Genomic DNA, 19,345 nt, shown 5'->3' on the forward strand with positions numbered 1-19,345 from the left:
ATGGTAGTTGCCTTTGCCTTGGAGAGTCACGCTGTCAAACATCATGTGATGTCCTGCAGTCCGTCAAGCAGAACCGAGGAGGTTGGTTTGCTACTGGGAGGGACCTGTAGGCTTTGTGCTCCGCGGATTGGTGGGCAGAAGCTTTCACAACTTCTCAATTATGTCAGTCATCAAAACCCGCCTCTTTTCACCCAAAATAACATGGATGGAGATGCCTGTGGTATAAAAAGTATTGTAGGATAAACATAAATTTATTTTAAAACCGCACTGAAAACCCAGGGGAGCATTTATTGATGAGTTCATAGATGGCAGAGGAAGTGTTATTAGCAGAAGATGGGAAATGTGTGGGGGTAAGTGTTGATTCTGTTTTAATAATTGGCTTATTGATGATTCCTCTAGATTTCTATTTATTTCATACAAAAATGGACTACATTTTCTTTCATCACTTTTCTAACAGTTGTGCCTTCTCTACAAGTATCACTTTTTCCATTTCTATATGAGATACACTACACATTGGAGATCTAACTGGCTTTCAATATATTTTTGATCTTTAAAAGCATGTGTGCCATTTCCCTTTTATGGCCATATATGGTAGGCTACAAGTATGGCTTACTTTCAGATTGAAAAAAAATGTATAGCATGGCAACGTCGTTGGCCTATTGTAGTGGACTTCAAACCCTAGCCCAATACCCATTACCGTGCATGTGTTGTTGTAGCCTACAGTGCATTATGCTGCTTGGTTTAAACCTCTCTGCATTCATCTCTCAGCCAGTGCATTCAATTCACTAAGGAATGCAGCTCATCTAGACCAGCTAAAGCTTCAGAACATCTAAACTGCTGCAACTTGAGCTTATAAGTGGCAACCTTTTCAACGTTTTACTCAGAAAAGGATGCCCAGTAACTGAGACTTTTAATGGAAACAAATGTGTTTGTAAGATCGTTAAAGCCTCTTATGAACTTCAATACAAGCCACTGAATCCAGGCTTGTCAGAAGACTAGAGCGACCTATTGGATGTTACAATGCTGCATTGTCCCTTTTCAGCCATTTTCATGTGTGGTTGTCTGTTAGTCTCTCCCGCTGGCCTTTTAAGAAGATTGAATTAGGTCCCTAAGCTAGCCATGCTCCACTATGCTTTTTATTGTTCACCCTAACTTCTCTGCCTGTTTGTTTCACATTGATCTCAAGATAGAGGAAGCCTCAACTATGTGAGTGGGAGGCCCCAAAGTGTTTGAGTAATCTTTACAGGCAGTTTAGACAAGGACAGCTTTTGTTTTGGATTGAGCTCCATATCTCATCTATGTAAATACATTTACATCCGGATGTTTTGAGTCTATGAACTCTATACGGAACTATTAAAATGGCCCTGGGTACTTTGTTTACATTCGTCTATTCATTCACTCAATATAAATATTAGTACATCTTGAGCGTTTGTAATCATGCTATAGGCTACTACTGTACACCTGCTGTGGAGTTGTAGCCTATCGTATCCAGATCATTATTTTAGCTCTTGTCCTTCTTATGTGTTCTTGTTGTACTATGCCTCAACCATTCACCCCCATACCTACTCTCCACTCAACCATTCACCCCCATACCTACAGTCCACTCAACCATTCACCCCCATACCTACAGTCCCCTCAACCATTCACCCCCATACCTACAGTCCCCTCAGCCATTCACCCCCATACCTACAGTCCACTCAACCATTCACCCCCATACCTACAGTCCCCTCAGCCATTCACCCCCATACCTACAGTCCACTCAACCATTCACCCCCATACCTACAGTCCACTCAGCCATTCACCCCCATACCTACAGTCCCCTCAGCCATTCACCCCCATACCTACAGTCCACTCAACCATTCACCCCCATATCTACTCTCCACAGCTGACTTTCCCAAAAGCAATATGGCAGCTTCTGTTGCTTCCTGCTGTACTCCTGATGAGGTTTGGTTAAGTTTGGTTAGTAGGGTGTAGTTAAATCCTCTCTCAGCTACTGACCCTGTGTAGTGGGGGTGTCAGTTAAACTGGCTGTGCTGGAGTTCAGCATCTGGACAGGGGAATAAGTTCAGGCAGGGCTCCTGACGACTACACCACCCATAGGAATACAATAACGCAGTACTTCTACTTAGCCTAGTATGTCTCAGTATATGCAGAGCCGTCATGCCCATAGGGGCACAGGGGCACGTGCCCCCTTAGAATATGTTTTGTATTTTTTGTTTTAATTTTGTGTTGTTTCTCTGTAATACTACTAGCCACCTAAGATATGTTATGAAGTTGGCTTTAGCTACAGTAGGTTCCCAGTCTCCCAACCATATAGCTAGCTATCAAGAAGCCATTGCAGGCCATCAATCAAGTTAGTGTAGTTAGCTTGTATGCTGACACAATGATTCTGGTAGTTATTGGTCATAGTAGCCTACTCTGATTCTGTCCCACTCTGAGTAATAGAATAGAGTTTGGCCTTGTAAAGGGATTTTCTGTCAACTTTACATTTAGATTACATTTTTTTAAATTAAACTGTCAAGTTTGTCCATAACCAATTCTACAAGTTTATGGTTTTTACAACTATCTGTAGTGTTTAAAAAAAAACTTTTCCTCAAGCCTTTTCTTGCTACACCAGGTTGGGGGAAAAACTAACACATGAAATCGTGTACAGTAATTCTGTGTTTGGCAGGTGGTAGCTGAGTAGCTTCCAACTGATTCGAGGATTGGACCAGTTCCAGCAGGCTGACTAACCAGGGCTGTATTCATTCAGGCACGCAACAGATTAATAATAAAAAACGTTTTTCAACCTAAAAAGAAAACAAGTATTCTTATTGGGCAAGTCCAGGTTGTCCCTCCCTTTTTCAATCCATTATCTTCTGTTTCGTGCCCAATGAACATGACCCAGGTCCGGCCAAGGTCCAGTACAGTACAGCTCTCCTTGTCCCAGACAGTATCCGACCCATACCCTATTTATGATGTATTAAACGCTTGTACATGCAAAATCATGTACTAATCTCATAATTCCATACTAATCCGGCCACAGACAGAAGAATTGAAATGAACCATTTCGGACTCTGACATCCTTATACACTATGCTGTCATTCTATAGTGGCACTAATCTCGGCACCCAAATCTTGCATGCCAGCCAGCTACTCGATTTGTCACAAGTCTGTCACAAGGCACAAGGTTTTGTGGCAGCGGTTGTTGTTGTTAAAGTAGCGTAGTAAAAGTTGTATACTTCACTTAATAATGTCTTGCGTTGCAGAAATGTTTATCCAGAACTGATCTCTGACATGTAACCTACAGTTTAATGCTCATAATATCAATAATACTATACTGTAAGTGTTGAAGTGTAGCTACATTCAGGTCAGCTTCCCTACGAAAACTGGTTCTGTACATCACAGAAAGCTGTTATGTTGACAGGTTGATTTTAAATCATCATTAAGCACAATGAACTATGGTTATGTATGTTTTCCATTGAAATACCCAATGACCTGTTTTCGTAGTATTTATTGTCACAGTTTGTACTGTTCTCTCCAACACTTAGGCCTACACCACACGACTCCATTAATGAAACGATCATAGCACAATTTCTGACCAATATATCTATCTAGAACCTAAAATGCTTATTCTGCTGTCCCCATTGGAGAACCCTTTGGAAAACCCCTTTTGGTTCCAGGTAGAACCCTTTTGGGCTCCATGTAGGACCCTTTCCACAGAGGGGTCTACATGGAACCCAAAAGGGTTCTACCTGGAACCAAAAAAGGGTTATCCTATTGGGACAGCCAAATCATCCTTTTGGATCCCTTTTTTCGAAATGTATTTAGGACCCTGAGTTTTACCTGATAACCTGTAATCAGGGCTAGGTTTTTACCTGTAATCAGGGCTAGGTTTTTACCTGTAATCAGGGCTAGGTTTTTACCTGTAATCAGGGCTAGGTTTTTACCTGTAATCAGGGCTAGGTTTTTACCTGTAATCAGGGCTAGGTTTTTACCTGTAATCAGGGCTAGGTTTTACCTGATAAACTAACTAGGGCTCAATTTGACCTAATAACCTGAAACCAGGGCCTAGGGGTTTTCCTGGTCAGTATATGTGCTCAGAAAAAACATAGGGCCCTGATCATATTGTATGATAAAAGTATCCAAATGTTATCAGATGTCTTGAATGTTTCTCATCAGGTTTTACAGTGTTCCTACTTCCTACAGGTGTAGGATCTTAATTTGACCAGTTTCTCACAGCAGGAAAATAATCCTGGAGCAACAGGATGATCAAATGAAGACCCTACACCTGTACAACATCTCCTAATGTTGTCATCTTTTCCTTCCTCTAGTCTCTCACCAAGTCGCTGCTGGCCGTGGCTTTCCTGGCCTCGTTCGGTAGCTCCATGCTCTATGGCTACAACCTGGCCGTGGTCAACTCTCCTGCAGAGGTAGGAGGCACCACAGTAACATCTCTATGCAGTAAGACACTGCAGGCCTACATACACTGAAATGGTTGTGAACAGGGAAATATACCAATTCAGTGAGATACATACAGTCAACAGGAATAGGCCTATTGTGAATATACAGACTCCATGACCGAACCAATCCTTTTTATAAGTACATATGTACTGTAGTTAGTTTGTGTAGCTCCTATGTTATATTCCACTAAGACACCATATGTATTGTATAGGTTTACCACCATGAGTATTCTGTTCACGCCATGTTACTACTCTCCTCGCATCTAGAGTCATGGGAGTAGTGTGAAATTGCTGATCTGGGGTCATTTTGCATTTCCCCCACTATTGGTTAACGTTTACATTAGGGGAGGGGAAGCTGATCCTACGTCTGTACCCAGGGGAAACTTCACCCGTGAGCCGATCCATGAGTCTTGTCCCCTGATATCCTGGTTGTGGTAGATTTGTGTTGACCCGGATGGTTGAACCGGTTCAGTGTGAACTGTGTCAATTCAGTCAGCCTCACATTAGACTGTGTTATTTCCACAATGGGGAACGGTTGACGTTGTAAGGCCTGCTACTGCAGAGCGTTTCCATCTTAGACTTGGATAGAGATCATATAAGCTAAATTGATTTGTCCAATGGAGACAAAATGGTGTGATAAAAACATAACACACAATGGCCATTGACGTACACTTCCATAGACAATATAATCACACATTTCCACAGCGACTATTGGTGTCTGAAGTTGAATCAGCCCAGTGTCTCTGGGTTAGAGATGACGATGATGAGTATGCCGTGTCTCCTGTCTAACTCCCATTAGACTCTGGAAGCGCTATGCTGTCAAAATACGTTTGTTGTCAAATATGGTGTTTCGCTGAGCAACTATTTTAATGTCCTCCGTAACGGCCAGTATGTTAGAAAAACAAGAGAATGTCTAAGTGAAAAGGTACAAGCAACATTTTCCTCCAATGTATTCAGCTGTCTTCTGCATCGCATAAATAAGTGATTTGCATTGGAGGTACCGAATAGGCATTTTTTTCGGTTGCATGTACATTAATGATGCACCCATCCCGTTAGCCGGATCATTTTCGTCAACATCTGCTGAATTGCAGAGCGCCAAATTCAAATTAAATTACTACAAATATTTAATTTTCATGAAATCACAAGTGCAATATAGCAAAACACAGCTTAGCTGGTTGTTAATCTACATGGCGTGTCAGATTTTTAAAAAGCTTTTCGGCGAAAGCATACCAAGCGTTTATGTAAGGACATCTCTCCCAGCAGACAAAACATTACAAACAGCTAGCAGCATAGTAGATTGGTCAGAAAAGCAATAAAATGAATTGCTTACCTTTGATCTTCGGATGCTTGCACTCACGAGACTCCCAGTTACACAATAAATGATCCATAAAGATAATTTTTATATCCAAAATACAATTGTTGGCACGTTATGTTCAGAAATCCACAGGCTCGAGCGGTCACGACGGGGCTGACGAAAATTCCAAATAGTATCTGTAAAGTTCGTAGAAACATGTCAAACGTTTTTTATAATCAATCCTCAAGTTTTTTACAATATATAATCGATAATATTTCAACCGGACTGTAGCTTCTTCAATAGGAGAGAGAGCGAATATGTCTGCTCCACTCTGTTGGCGCATGCAAAACGCTGCTGGCACCCAGCCATCCAATGACGTGATGTGATCTTTCTCGCTCATGTTTCAAAATAAAAGCCTGAAACTATGTCTTAAAACTGTTAACACCATGTGGAAGCCATAGGAAAAGGAATCTGGTTGATATCCCTTTAAATGGAGGAAAGGCATGCAATGGAACAGAGAGCTTTCAGGAAAAACAGCACTTCCTGGATGGATTTTCCTCCGGTTTTTGCTTGCAATATCAGTTCTGTTATACTCACAGACAATATTTGGACAGTTTTGGAAACTTTAGGGTGTTTTCTATCCTAATCTGACAATTATATGCATATTCTAGATTCTGGGCCTGAGAAATAGGCAGTTTCATTTGGGTATGTTTTTCATCCAAACATCAAAATACTGCCCCCTACACTCAAGAGGTTAAAAAAAAGAACGTTTTTTTGTTCCACACCGGATAGGTGCAGTGATTTATTACTATTTATTTATTTATTTTTTATTTTTTTTTCAGAGTCAGCCATAGTAGATTTTCACCTTTTCGGCTCAGGTATTAGAACCAGCGACCTTTTGGTTACTGGCCCAATGCTCGAACCGCTAGGCAACCCACCGGTGGCCGCTTGCAGAGCTGACTAATGGGAGTTTGAATCGGAGCTTCCTGGGCGTTAAAGAAGAGACACATCATACTCATCTCTAACCCACAGACACTTGGGCAAATCAGGCCATACATGATGCATTGTTGCATGGTAAAATGAGTGAAAATGCTATCACCTCCCTATCTCATGGATACCTGATGTTACTGTTCTTGTGGTTGATGATGAGGATGATGATGATGACAGGGTTGTTTTCTTTAGTGATAGATATTGCAATGTTTTTCATTTCAATCCCATTGTCAAATCTGTCCACGCCCTCTTCTTACAACCATTTTCGGAATGTTTATCGATTACATCCCTGTCACACAATCCCTTGCTCCAATTGTTGGTTCCCTCCTTTTATTGTCCTGGCTTCAAAACACAACCTTGCCTTTCACATCTGGAAAACAAGCAGAAGAACTGTCCCACACTTCACCAACAAATCAGTGGCAATCTTTTGGCATTATTGTGGAAGTCACGTGGGGAATCAGGGCCATCAATGACCCTCCTTCCTGCCAAATGGGTTGTCACGAGACTGTGGTGTCTATTCACAGACCTGGGTTCACAGACCTGGGTTCAAATATGATTTGAAATCTTTCAAATACTTTGCCCGCTTGTTTTAGTCTGCCCGGATTGTCGGATGAGTGAGTTTAGCACTTTTGCAACTATTCTATTGGTTAAATTGTGCCAGGCAAGCTCAATCAAGCCCAGCTTACATGTTTCAAATGATTTCCAATAGTATTTGAACCAAGTCTGTCTCTTCCACTGAGAAAGTTGTATTTTGCTGCTCTGTTTCAGCTAAGGCTAGGGAGAGGCAGAGCTAAGATGAATTAATTACATAATAGTAACACCACGCTGATTCAGAGACAATAATGTAATTAGAGAAGGAGAGAGGCCAGTATTAGAAAAAGAGGACAGGAAAGGAGGTGCATAGCCAGGAGTACAGTGGATTCGGAGAGTATTCAGACTGCTTGGCTTTTTCCACATTTTGTTACGTTACAACCTTATTCTAAAATTGATTAAATAAATACAAATTCTCATCAATCTACACACAATACCCCGTCGTGACAAAGCAAAAACTGTTTTTTAGAAATGTATTAAAAAATAAAAAACAGAAATACCTTATTTACATGAGTATTCAGACCCTTTACTCAGGAAGTTGTTGAAGAACCTTTGGCAGCGATTACACCCTCGAGTCTTTTGTGGTGCTGTATCATAACAAAATGTGGAAAAAATGAAGGGGTCTGAATACTTTACGAATGCACTGTATGTGCCTGCACTGAAATTGAGTGAAAATAGATTTTCCTTCATAATCTCTCTTAAAAGGGAACGAAAACGCTACAGACAAATGTAACGATGCCAAAAGACACACATGTAAATAGTTTGAAAATATAGGCCTGGGTATTGTCTGTTGATCCCATCACTTCTAGACTCTATTGTCTTGATATGACTTCCTTATCTACATTCTTCCCTTTCTCCTTCTCCTCGCCTTCCTCAGTACATAGAAGTTGATTTTCAGTCTATCTCAAGGCCATCAGACTGCTAAACAGCAATCACTAACTCAGAGAGGCTGCTGCCTACATTGAGACCCAATCACTGGCCACTTTAATACATGGATCACTAGTCACTTTAAACAATGTCACTCTAAATAACGCCACTTTAATAATGTTTACATATCTTACATTACTCATATCACATGTATGTACTGAATTTTGTACCATCTATTGCACCTTGCCTATGCCGTTCGGACATCGCTCATCCATATACTTATATGTACATATTCTCATTCATTCCTTTAGATTTGTGTGTATTAGGTAGTTGTTGGGGAATTGTTACATTACTTGTTAGATATTACTGCACTGTCGGAACTAGAAGCACAAGCATCTCGCTACACTCGCATTAACATCTGCTAACCATGTGTATGTGACCAATAAAATTGGGGTCTGCTTCTAGCAATCTAGATGGTGTCTGCTTCTAGCAATCTAGATGGTGTCTGCTTCTAGCTAGTATCTACGGTATGTTTGACTCTTCCTCCCTCGCTTCCTCCTCTCCCAGTACATCAAGGCATTCTATAACCAGACGATGGTAGCAAGGAACGGGACGGGTCTGGACGACAAGACTCTTACGTTGTTCTACTCTGTCACCGTGTCTGTGTTTGCCATCGGGGGCATGGTGGGCAGCCTCACGGTGGGCATACTAGTCACCAGATTTGGAAGGTAAGACTTAGCCCCAAGTCTTAGACTTGCCCCTCCAGCCATAATTGACATACGCCATTGACATGATAAAAAGCATGAGCTGGCGCACACACAGAGAAAATGATTTAGTGTAGAGGTTCTGACTAACAGAAAATAAACTGTTAAACTGTAAGCTATGAAAATAAAGAGAGTTGAACAGTCAATATGTATAACCTCCCAGTCATTTATTTGTTTTAAAAAAAAAAAACACCAACATTGCGGCATCACTGTGCCTTCTTCAGGGTAGTGTCATGAATGCTTGAACCAGGATATGTAGACGTCATTAACATAACGTCATTGACTGATCAGTAAATAACTCAATGACGGTCACATTCGTCTGTGACCACTCTTGTTGGTGCAAGTGCCTGTCAATGTCTACACCCCCTTGAACTTTTTTCACATTTTGCTGCCTTAAAATTCTATCTAAAAAGGGATTCAAATGTATATGTTTTTCCTACAGATCTACACAACCTACTCCACATTTTCAAATTGGAAAAAATGTATAGAACACTCATAAATGGATAAGTCTCTACCCCCCTGAGGTAATACTTGGTGGAAGCACCTTTGGCAGCCATTACAGCCGTGAATCATTTGGAATAAGATTCTGTCAACTTTGCACAACTATAAGGAGAACATACTGTATATTCATTGTTTTTGGTCAAAATTGCTCAAGCTGATTAAATTTGGTTGGGAATCATTGATGGGCAGCAATATTCAAACCTTGTCTCTGATTTTCATGTTGTCCTAAGACTTGTGAAAAGTTGGTAGAATCTTAATGAAAATGATTCACAGCTGCAATGGCTGCCAAAGGTCCTTCCACCAAGTATTACCTCAGGGATGGTGGAGACTTATCCATTTATGATATTTAATATTTTCCTCATTTGGAAAATGTTCTAGAACTTTCTTTGGCTTTGAAAATGTGGAGTAAGTTGTTTAGATGTGTATGACAATAAATCAAATTGAATTCCTTTTTAGATTTCATTTTATGGCAGCAGGATATGAAAAAAGTTCAAGGTGTGTAGAATTTCTACAGGCACTGTAATGTCAATGATGTGCTGCATCAAAGAAAATGCCAAGGTGTTCGAGAGATCCTCCACTGAGAACTGGATTTTGATTAATATTTTTGCAAAAATGGGGAAAGGAAAAGAGAAGTCAATGGAAAACTGGTCAAACATCTAAAACTATAGATTTACTCTGCGGAAAATTATATATGTTGGAAATCATTCCGACATTTAGACGTACTTTGACATACTTAGGCATACTTAGGCTACATCTCTTCGTGTTACGGAAGTCTTACATTTAAACCGGGTGTTTGCGGATATTGGACTTCCAGTATGTTGAAGCCAATGGTTTGTTAAAGGTTTGTAGAAGATTTCTCAGACGGATTGTTCTGCTGTCTACAGGAAAGGCACCCTGGTGAGAATCACATGCCTGGTGTTTATAGCTGGAGCCTTCATGGGCTTCAGCAGGACCTTCGGCTCTCCAGAGATGATCATTGTTGGACGCTTCATCACAGGGGTACACTCAGGTAATCCAGTAACAGAGAATAATACCATTATGTCCTACCATCCTTAACATGTTGAGTAAGGATTAGGAAACACTATTTGAGGGGGTAAATAAGGCATTCATAACACATACTGTGTGTAACTTGACACCTGACGCAAGTACTCTCTCTCTCATTTTTACTAGGATTAAATGTCAGGAATTGTGAAAAACTGAGTTTAAATGTATTTGGCTAAGGTGTATGTAAATCTCTCTCTCTCTCTCTCTCTCTCTCTCTCTCTCTCTCTCTCTCTCTCTCTCTCTCTGCTCGGCTATGAGAAGCCAACTGACATTTACTCCTGAGGTGCTGATCTGTTGCACCCTCTATAACCACTGTGATTATTATTAGTGACCCTGGTGGTCATCTATGAACGTTGGAACATCTTGAAGAATGATCTAGACTTAATGGCCATGTACTCTTATAATCTCCATCCAGCACAGCCAGAAGAGGACTGGCCACCCCTCATAGCCTGGTTCCTCTCTAGGTTTCTTCCTAGGTTCCTGCCAGGGAGTTTTTCCTAGCCACTGTGCTTCTACATCTGCATTGCTTGCTGTTTGGAATTTTAGGCTTGGTTTCTGCTGATGAAAAAAGGGCTTTAAATAAATACATTTGATATATGCATTTCTGTGTGTAGTGTTTTACTTATCTGAATGAATCAGGTTTTCTTTCTGTTGCTGATAACACATTATCAGCTCTTATCAGCAACAATGTTAGCTGTAAGGTTAGCTGCTAATGCTGAATCTGATCTGTGTAATGTCCATACCCCCCCCCTCCAGGTATCTCCCTGAGTGTGGTGCCAATGTATCTTGGGGAGATAGCACCTAAGAATCTACGTGGGTTCCTAGGCCTCGTGCCTAGCATCTTTATCTGTCTAGGAGTCTTCATCGCTCAGATCCTGGGGCTACATGAACTACTGGGAAAGGTGCAGTAAAATCTTATCCTTAATATCTTAGTTTATAGTTCATCTTCTTTGTTGGTCTTTTCTTTGGCGTAAATAGATAAAGAACTTTTGGTGAGTTAAAGACAAATTAAACATAACCTTTTAAACTCTGACGCCCTCTGGTGGCATTTTCTAAGCCCCGCATAATATTGTATACTACCCTCATAAAGTGCATTTCGGTTTCCAAACTATAAGTCCTACAAACACAGGCTTAGTACTGTTACAAAGGTAATAACTGTGGGATTCGGATAAAGGTGAATAATGTGACTACTACAGAGCCTGAGATACAGCAGGCCTAAACCCCTTGAAATGTACAGTTTATTTTGTTGTTGTTTTTCTCTTCACAGAGGGGGGGATGGGGAATAAGACCTTTTACAGTCTAGGTTTGAAATAAAATATGTCACCAATTTCTGTTCCCCAAAAATATGTATATATTTTAAGTAATGGTGGCACTCTTAACATGGACACATTTCCATAGGAACACCGCCATTTTAAAAGCGTAGGGCTTGTGCAAAGTTCCATGCCTTAATTCTTCGTATTACAGGATTTATATGCATGTGAAGAGAAAGATGAAGTCTCTACCTATCCATTGACGTAAATATATTCGCTGTCTGATTCCTAGTTCGTGCACTAGATACGCGAACACATGACGTCTCATGGCCACATGAAACCAGTTGCGTCTGGTGCCGGTAGTGAGTCACTGTTCCAAAATGGCTGAACGGATTTTCAAATCTGACATCTTAAAATTACCATAGCAATCCAAGATAAGACACAAACAAGTGAAGAAACTTCAAACGTATTTTCTATTGTAAACGAGTGAGAGTTTAAGGATGCATGTGGAGGATGCATACAAGGTAATGTGGATAGAGAGAGAAATTCATTGCTTTACATTGACCATCAGGGTGTATGTGGGGGGGGGTAGGGGGGGGGAGGAGTATCCCCCCCCCCAAAAAAAAACTTTCCGGGCCCTGTACCGGGCCCAAATCAACCGCTCAGAGTTTAATAGAATAAACTCACCCTGTGACGTGCTGGTGAAGCCTAAACATTGGAGGTACATTAAAAGTACACTGCAATGAGAGAAGAGTATGTGACATTCATTTTATTTCAGACCTTTCTTTGGAGAAATGATATCCTCCTCTCAAGGCGGAACTATCAAGGAATGTGATCTGATTACATCTGCAGTGTGTCCCAGTTCTACAGTAATCAGATCAGTCAATAGTATCGACCCACGTGGTAGACTCATCTTTTACGATCATCTCCATTCAGCAGACGATTTGGCTGCTTTTTATACCAGAGAATTCCTACCTTCCTTCAAACTTTGTTATATCATTTTTTAAAAGAAACTCATATTGACCTCTTTCTGACCCTACATCCTTTGGCCTCTAACCCCTCAACAGGAAGAGCACTGGCCCCTCTTCCTGTCTCTGGTGGTGATCCCCACCATGTTCCAGCTGATGCTGTTGCCATGGTTCCCAGAGAGCCCGCGGTACCTGCTCATAGAGAAGAGGAATGTCCACGCCACCATCACAGGTGAGGAGGCTCCATCCATTAGGAAGATAGAGTTGATAGTTCTTTCTTTCTTTTCTTGGTATGTAGAGTAGACTGTAAAAGACCTGAATTGCTATTGTAAGGAGTATTATATGAAGAGATGCAGATTTTCTGTTTGTTAATTTTTTGGGGGGAAAGCTGTGACCACAGACCAATACAACAAAGACTAGTATTTCAATACTGTCCATACTGTATACAACCCTAGCTGTGCTGTACTCACCAGTCGAGTAAAGTGAAATTCTCTGCCCAGCTCTGAAGTGGTACCGGTCCAAAGTGAACATCCAGGCAGAGATCGAGGAGATGCAGGAGGAGCAGCGGTCCATGTCCTCGGTCCAGACCGTGTCGGTCATCGGTCTGCTGAAGGACCGGAGCGTCCGCTGGCAGGTCATCACTATAGTGGTGGTCAATATCGGCATGCAGCTGTCCGGTATTGACGCGGTGGGTCAGTGTGTGTGTTTGTCCATACATTCATGCATACATGCAGGAGAGTGTGTTTCCCTGCGTGTGTGGATACACCTATCACCACCACCCCTATATGTTACAGCCTCACTTAGAACCACTGGTGCTGAGTGACAAAGCAGGGGCATGCCTCATTACTGTACAATACACCCTAGACACACACACACTGGTCCTCATTACTGTACAATACACCCTAGACACACACACACTGGTCCTCATTACTGTACAATACACCCTAGACACACACACACACACTCGTCCTCATTACTGTACAATACACCCTAGACACACACACACTGGTCCTCATTACTGTACAATACACCCTAGACACACACACACTGGTCCTCATTACTGTACAATACACCTTAGACACATACACACACTGGTCCTCATTACTGTACAATACACCCTAGACACATACACACACTGGTCCTCATTACTGTACAATACACCCTAGACACATACACACACTGGTCCTCATTACTGTACAATACACCCTAGACACATACACACACTGGTCCTCATTACTGTACAATACACCCTAGACACACACACACACACTGGTCCTCATTACTGTATAATACACCTTAGACACACATCCTTATTTCATAGTCCAAATGGATTCCCCCACACACACACGGGTCCTAGTGACGTGGGCCCTTGGCCCTTCAGCAGCATGTGGATAAGCACTCGTGTACATGGTCTCATGCTGGTCCTCATTTCACAGCACGGCCACGCTATACTGCTTTCTACTGTCGCAGCTGTTCCAGACACAGATCACAACAGCTCTAATGTTATATCAAAGAACCCCAATGTCCACCTTTTACAATTCCGAGGAGGTCTTTGCAACCCATTTCCTGTTTGGTAATTCTAGAAGTCCAATCAGAATTCTACACAGGGACGGGCAAATACCAGTGTGTGGATGTGAAATATTTCCATGAGTGGGTGGAAAAATCCACGTATGTGTATGGATGGTTACATGAAACCAACTGTATGTGTGCATTTCATCCACTTTTCCTGATCTTGTCCGTATTAGAGGATGTGTGTTGTTGTACTGAAGTTTGACGAATGAGATAATGACATTCATTCATTTCACTGGGAGTACTATAAGCCAACGTTGACATGTTGGACCACAGCATTGATTAAATATATCTGATTTGACAGATTGGATTTAGGATGGTCATGACAGCATTTATGATGAATCAGCCATGAAGAATAAGAGCTTAAGAATGACCATTAGCTGAACGTTGCATATTTGTTTAGCCAGGTTAAACAGACGGTCATGTTTAATATGTACACTCAGTTACTAATGTTGCTGTCCATGATGATCATGTAAGCGCTGTACAGCCCAGAACACTGAACAATGGAGTATTCAAAGAACAATGCAACAAAGATGCAGCCCTACAGTATGTGTATTCCACAATGTACATATTCACTACTCACAGTTCAGCTACTGATCTTACAACTCTCTCTCTTCAGATCTGGTTCTATACCAACACCATCTTTGAGAACGCAGGTATCCCAGTCCCTCAGATCCAGTACACCACGGTTGGAACCGGAGCCATCGAGGTTATCGCTGGATGCGTAGGGGTAAGCAAGCTGTCATTGGATTACTGTGTGAGCACAACAGCTGAGCATGCTAGCTTAGCCTGGTTCACCAGACTGAAAGCTGCTCTCATAGGTGAGTGAAGCATTCAGACTGGTTTAACCAGGCTAACATTAGCTAGCCTACTCTAGTCTCAGGTGTTGTTATTATTGTCTGGTAGCTGGTGGTAATACTCACTTCAACACTCCTTTTGGACAAGCCTGTACTTTAGCTATAAGGCTGTTCCTTAGGAACTGTTAAGCATATATCCACTGAGATACTATAGTCAAACCACAGGTATATTATATACAGTATATTATGTATACAGTACGGCTCTGGTTCAGACCGTGTCTGTCCCAAATGGCACTGTCACACCCTGACCTTAGTATTCTTTGTTTTCCTTGTTATTTTGGTTAGGTCAGGGTGTGACATGGGTGATGTATGTGTTTTTGTCTTGTCTAGGGTTTTTTGTATGTTTAAGGGGCTGTTTCCCTTCTAGGTATATTGTATGTCTATGGTTGCCTAGATTGGTTCTCAATTAGAGGCAGCTGTCTATTGTTGTTTCTGATTGGGAACCATATTTAGGCAGCCATATTCTGTGGGTACTTTGTGGGTGATTGTTTCCGTGTCTGTGTTTGTTTCACCACATGGTACTGTTTTGTTTTTTTCACGTTTCGTTTATTGTTTTGTACTGTTTCGGTTTATTCATTAAAATCTACTATGGACACTTGCCACGCTGCATTCAGACGAAGAGAAAGAAATCAGCTGTGACAGGCACACTATATTCCCTATATATCCCCCTTTGGGCCCTGGTCAAAAGTAGTGCACTATAAAGGAAATAGGGTGTCATTTGGGATGCATGCATCCCATGGCTACAGTTTCTAAAGAGACATATAGGTCAGTGGACATACTGGGTGCTGAGCTATTCCAAGAAATACAGTCTCTGGGTAGCAGTTTGCCATTTTTTCCCATGCAGAAGCATAACATTGACATGTTAAGTCGTCAGCCAATAGAAATAATGTGTTCTCCTTTGTCCCGCCTCCAGTGCTTCACCATTGAACGGCTGGGCAGAAGACCTCTGATGATTGGTGGATTCACCTTCATGGGAATTTGCTGTGCAGGGATCACACTCTCCCTCATGTTCCAGGTACGTTCATCTACCCATGAATCTTCCCTTAGAGACACAGGTCTAGGATCAGTTCACCAGACCTGGAATTCTGCATTTTCTGTGAAAAGAGAGAATCTGATTTCAGGTCAGTTTATAGAAGAACAATGCCATCTTCATTACTATTAGTCTGAATCGTGCAGACTCTCTTTGTTGATAGTTACTGTCTCTGTGTCTTTGACTGTTTCTTTAATGAGTACAATCAGTAACCAGTCAGTCTATTATTATTTGTAATGTGATGACTGTCCTATGGTCTCTGATAATGACTGTCCTATGCTTCCATTCAATGCCCATTAAGTCCCACTACATCAGTGTTGCCTGTGTGGTGGGGATCATCGCTGGCTTCTGTATAGGACCAGGTAAGACATCCACCATCCACCCTGGTGGTCTGCTTGTTTGTTTATCTCTGTTTCTCTCCTTCAAAACAAGGTTCTATACTCAGGATGTATATCTCGCTCTATAGAAGAGTGGGTACTTCCTCTTTTAGCACAAGGGGCTATAATGCTACTCCAAGAAGTACATTTCAGTTATTTAGCTGATTCTGTTATCCGGAGAAACTATGGTTAAGTGTCTTGCTCAAGGGCACATCAACAGATTTTTCACCAAGTTGGCTCAGGGATTCGAACCAGCAACATTTCAGTTACTGACCCAGTACTCTTAACCTCTAGGAAACCTATAGCACTTTGAACGTTCCACTTTATCCAATAGACACAGCCTGTTATTTTCTAACTAGGAAACACTGCTCTCTGGTGGTGGAATATAGAAGTGCTCTTGGAAAGGCAGCCAACATAAATAGCTACTCTATTGTATTTCATTAATCCACTAAATGAGGATATCATAACTGCCACGGTAACAGGAACATCCATTCTTACACCCATTTGTTTGGGGCTCGTCGGCTGAACGCAACAGTTTATTAGAATGTTGATGGTGGCTATAAGCCTGATGAATTAGACCAACACCAGTTTAAATGTAATCCGTCAAGCAGCCAAAATCCATACATCAAGCTCAGATGAGGATTTTCTGTTTGCCACAATTAGATTTTCAATGGCTCATTGTTCATAATGAATATTTTGGTGTGTGTGTGTGTGTGTGTGTGTGTGATGAATATGCCTCCTTGAGACAAAAACCCCCATAAACAATGTGAAGGAGCTCACTGTACTGCAGATGTAGACAAATTGCAGAGCCCTACTTATTGACTATATTATCAAGCCTTCTCCCCATGTCATTATCATGCTCAAATAATGAGGACTTAACTTGACAGGTTCATCATTAGGCTTTTACTAATGTATCATTCCTCATTCATAATATCTCTCATTTCTAACCATGATGAATTAGATATTATGGAGCAATGAAACCGTCTATAGATTCTACATATTATAGAGTTAACATATTGTGATACAGACGTAGGACCTTAATTTGATCACTCCTTTGTTGCTGAGAATTTTCAGATGAGCTTGGTGATTTACGTAAGTTCACTGAAAACCCACACTAACACATGGTTATGTTTTCAATATTGTACTTTTCATGTAGCCTTTTTGGCCAGCTAATAGCCTAACCACCAATCAGGCAATATAATGGACTAAATGTTAAAATCCTGTTGCTGCAGGATTATTTGGCTGTGACAATACGGATCAAATTAAGATCATACATCTGTCTTACACCGAGGGAATATAATGGTGGTTTCAACCCCCAATGTACTATCCTTACTCTAAAGTCTTGCTGTTATCAGTATCAGCGGTTTGGTAGTCTGCCCAACTTCACGTGACTATAACTAGTATTCCATGATGTGATTCTATCACGGCTTGAAAAGTATATTTTTTGTAGACTATGGCTGTGTTCACACATTCTGATATTCATTCCACTAATTGTTCTTTTGGCCAATCACATCAGATCTTTTCACATCAGATCTTTTTCAGAGTTGATCTGATTGGTCAAAAGACCTGTTAGTGGAAATAATTATCCGAGTTGGGTTGGCCGTCTGTGTCTCTGTCCCTGTGTAGCTGGAGTGCCCTTCCTGATAACAGCAGAGCTGTTTAAACAGTCCCATCGTCCGGCTGCCTACACCGTGGCTGGATGCCTCAACTGGCTGTCCAACTTCACCATCGGCTTTGTCTTCCCCTTCCTACAGGTCAGAACTACTGGCCTATAATTACCCTTGTACTTACGTTTTTTCCTGCTGCATGTTGGCATTTTAGTCGTGCCTTTTTCACGACAGCTCTCGATCCAGCTCCCTATTCCCTCAAACTCCACTCGAACTCATCTGTAGTAGTAAAGCAGTAGTATAGTAGTAGTAGTATAGTGGTAGTATACCAGCAGTATATTGGTAGTATAGTAGAAGTATAGCAGTAGTATATTAGCAAATGTTTGAATTAAATAAGTGTCATCGTCTGAAGATCCAATGCGCATCGTGTTCTGTTACTGTTCCCCCTAATAATCCATTCAATTCATTCAACAAACAACTCTTTCTCCACCCCCCCCAGATGTCGGCAGGGGCCTACTGCTACCTGGTGTTCTTTGGCGTGTGCACGGCAGTGGCGGCCTACGTCTTCTTCATCGTCCCCGAGACCAAGAACAAGACATTTGTGGAGATCAGCCAGATGTTCGCGGCCAGGAACGGCATGCTGGAGGAGGAGAGCAGCGAACTGGCCGTCGCTAACAACCCCCAACTGGCCAAGACGAACGGCTATGGTGCCGTCGTCCTGGAGTACGACGTGATAGAGAAGAAGAAGTAGAGGGGAGAGAGAGAGAGAGAGAGAGAAAGAGAGAGAGAGTGATAGAGACGTCAGTAGTCTAAAAGTATCTCTTCTCTTCATCTGTACTGATCTGAAAACACCCGACTGGGCACAGACGTCAGTAGTCTTAAAGTGTCTCTTCATCTGTACTGATCTGAAAACACCCGACTGGGCACAGACGTCAGTAGTCTTAAAGTGTCTCTTCATCTGTACTGATCTGAAAACACCCCACTGGGCACAGACGTCAGTAGTCTTAAAGTGTCTCTTCATCTGTACTGATCTGAAAACACCCGACTGGGCACAGACGTCAGTAGTCTTAAAGTGTCTCTTCATCTGTACTGATCTGAAAACACCCCACTGGGCACAGACGTCAGTAGTCTTAAAGTGTCTCTTCATCTGTACTGATCTGAAAACACCCCACTGGGCATAGACGTCAGTAGTCTT

The 19,345-nt window shown here is 41.7% G+C and overlaps 1 protein-coding gene across 1 annotated transcript; it reads left to right on the forward strand.

Moving 5' to 3' along the window:
- Positions 1-271: 271 nt before the first annotated feature.
- Positions 272-18,901, forward strand: LOC139423802 (solute carrier family 2, facilitated glucose transporter member 9-like). Its single transcript, XM_071175435.1, has 12 exons — positions 272-350; positions 4,313-4,411; positions 8,751-8,911; positions 10,333-10,457; positions 11,249-11,394; positions 12,810-12,942; positions 13,211-13,398; positions 14,899-15,009; positions 16,050-16,151; positions 16,468-16,528; positions 18,170-18,297; positions 18,650-18,901. Exons 1-12 carry the CDS (start codon positions 306-308, stop codon positions 18,899-18,901), a joined length of 1,551 nt encoding a protein of 516 aa, XP_071031536.1. The 5' UTR covers positions 272-305.
- The last annotated feature ends 444 nt before the right edge of the window (positions 18,902-19,345 follow it).

Source organism: Oncorhynchus clarkii, chromosome 13 (genome assembly GCF_045791955.1).
Source record: "Oncorhynchus clarkii lewisi isolate Uvic-CL-2024 chromosome 13, UVic_Ocla_1.0, whole genome shotgun sequence".
NCBI classification, from domain to species: domain Eukaryota; kingdom Metazoa; phylum Chordata; class Actinopteri; order Salmoniformes; family Salmonidae; genus Oncorhynchus; species Oncorhynchus clarkii.

What these genes read in the sequence shown, in the direction of transcription:
- LOC139423802 (XM_071175435.1), top strand. Translation starts at nt 306, where the DNA reads ATGGCAGAGGAAGTGTTATTAGCAGAAGATGGGAAATGTGTGGGG. An exon ending in TACATGAACTACTGGGAAAG is followed by an intron (nt 11,395 to 12,809) that starts GTGCAGTAAAAT and finishes ACCCCTCAACAG; the next exon opens with GAAGAGCACTGGCCCCTCTT. An exon ending in TTGTCTTCCCCTTCCTACAG is followed by an intron (nt 18,298 to 18,649) that starts GTCAGAACTACT and finishes CACCCCCCCCAG; the next exon opens with ATGTCGGCAGGGGCCTACTG.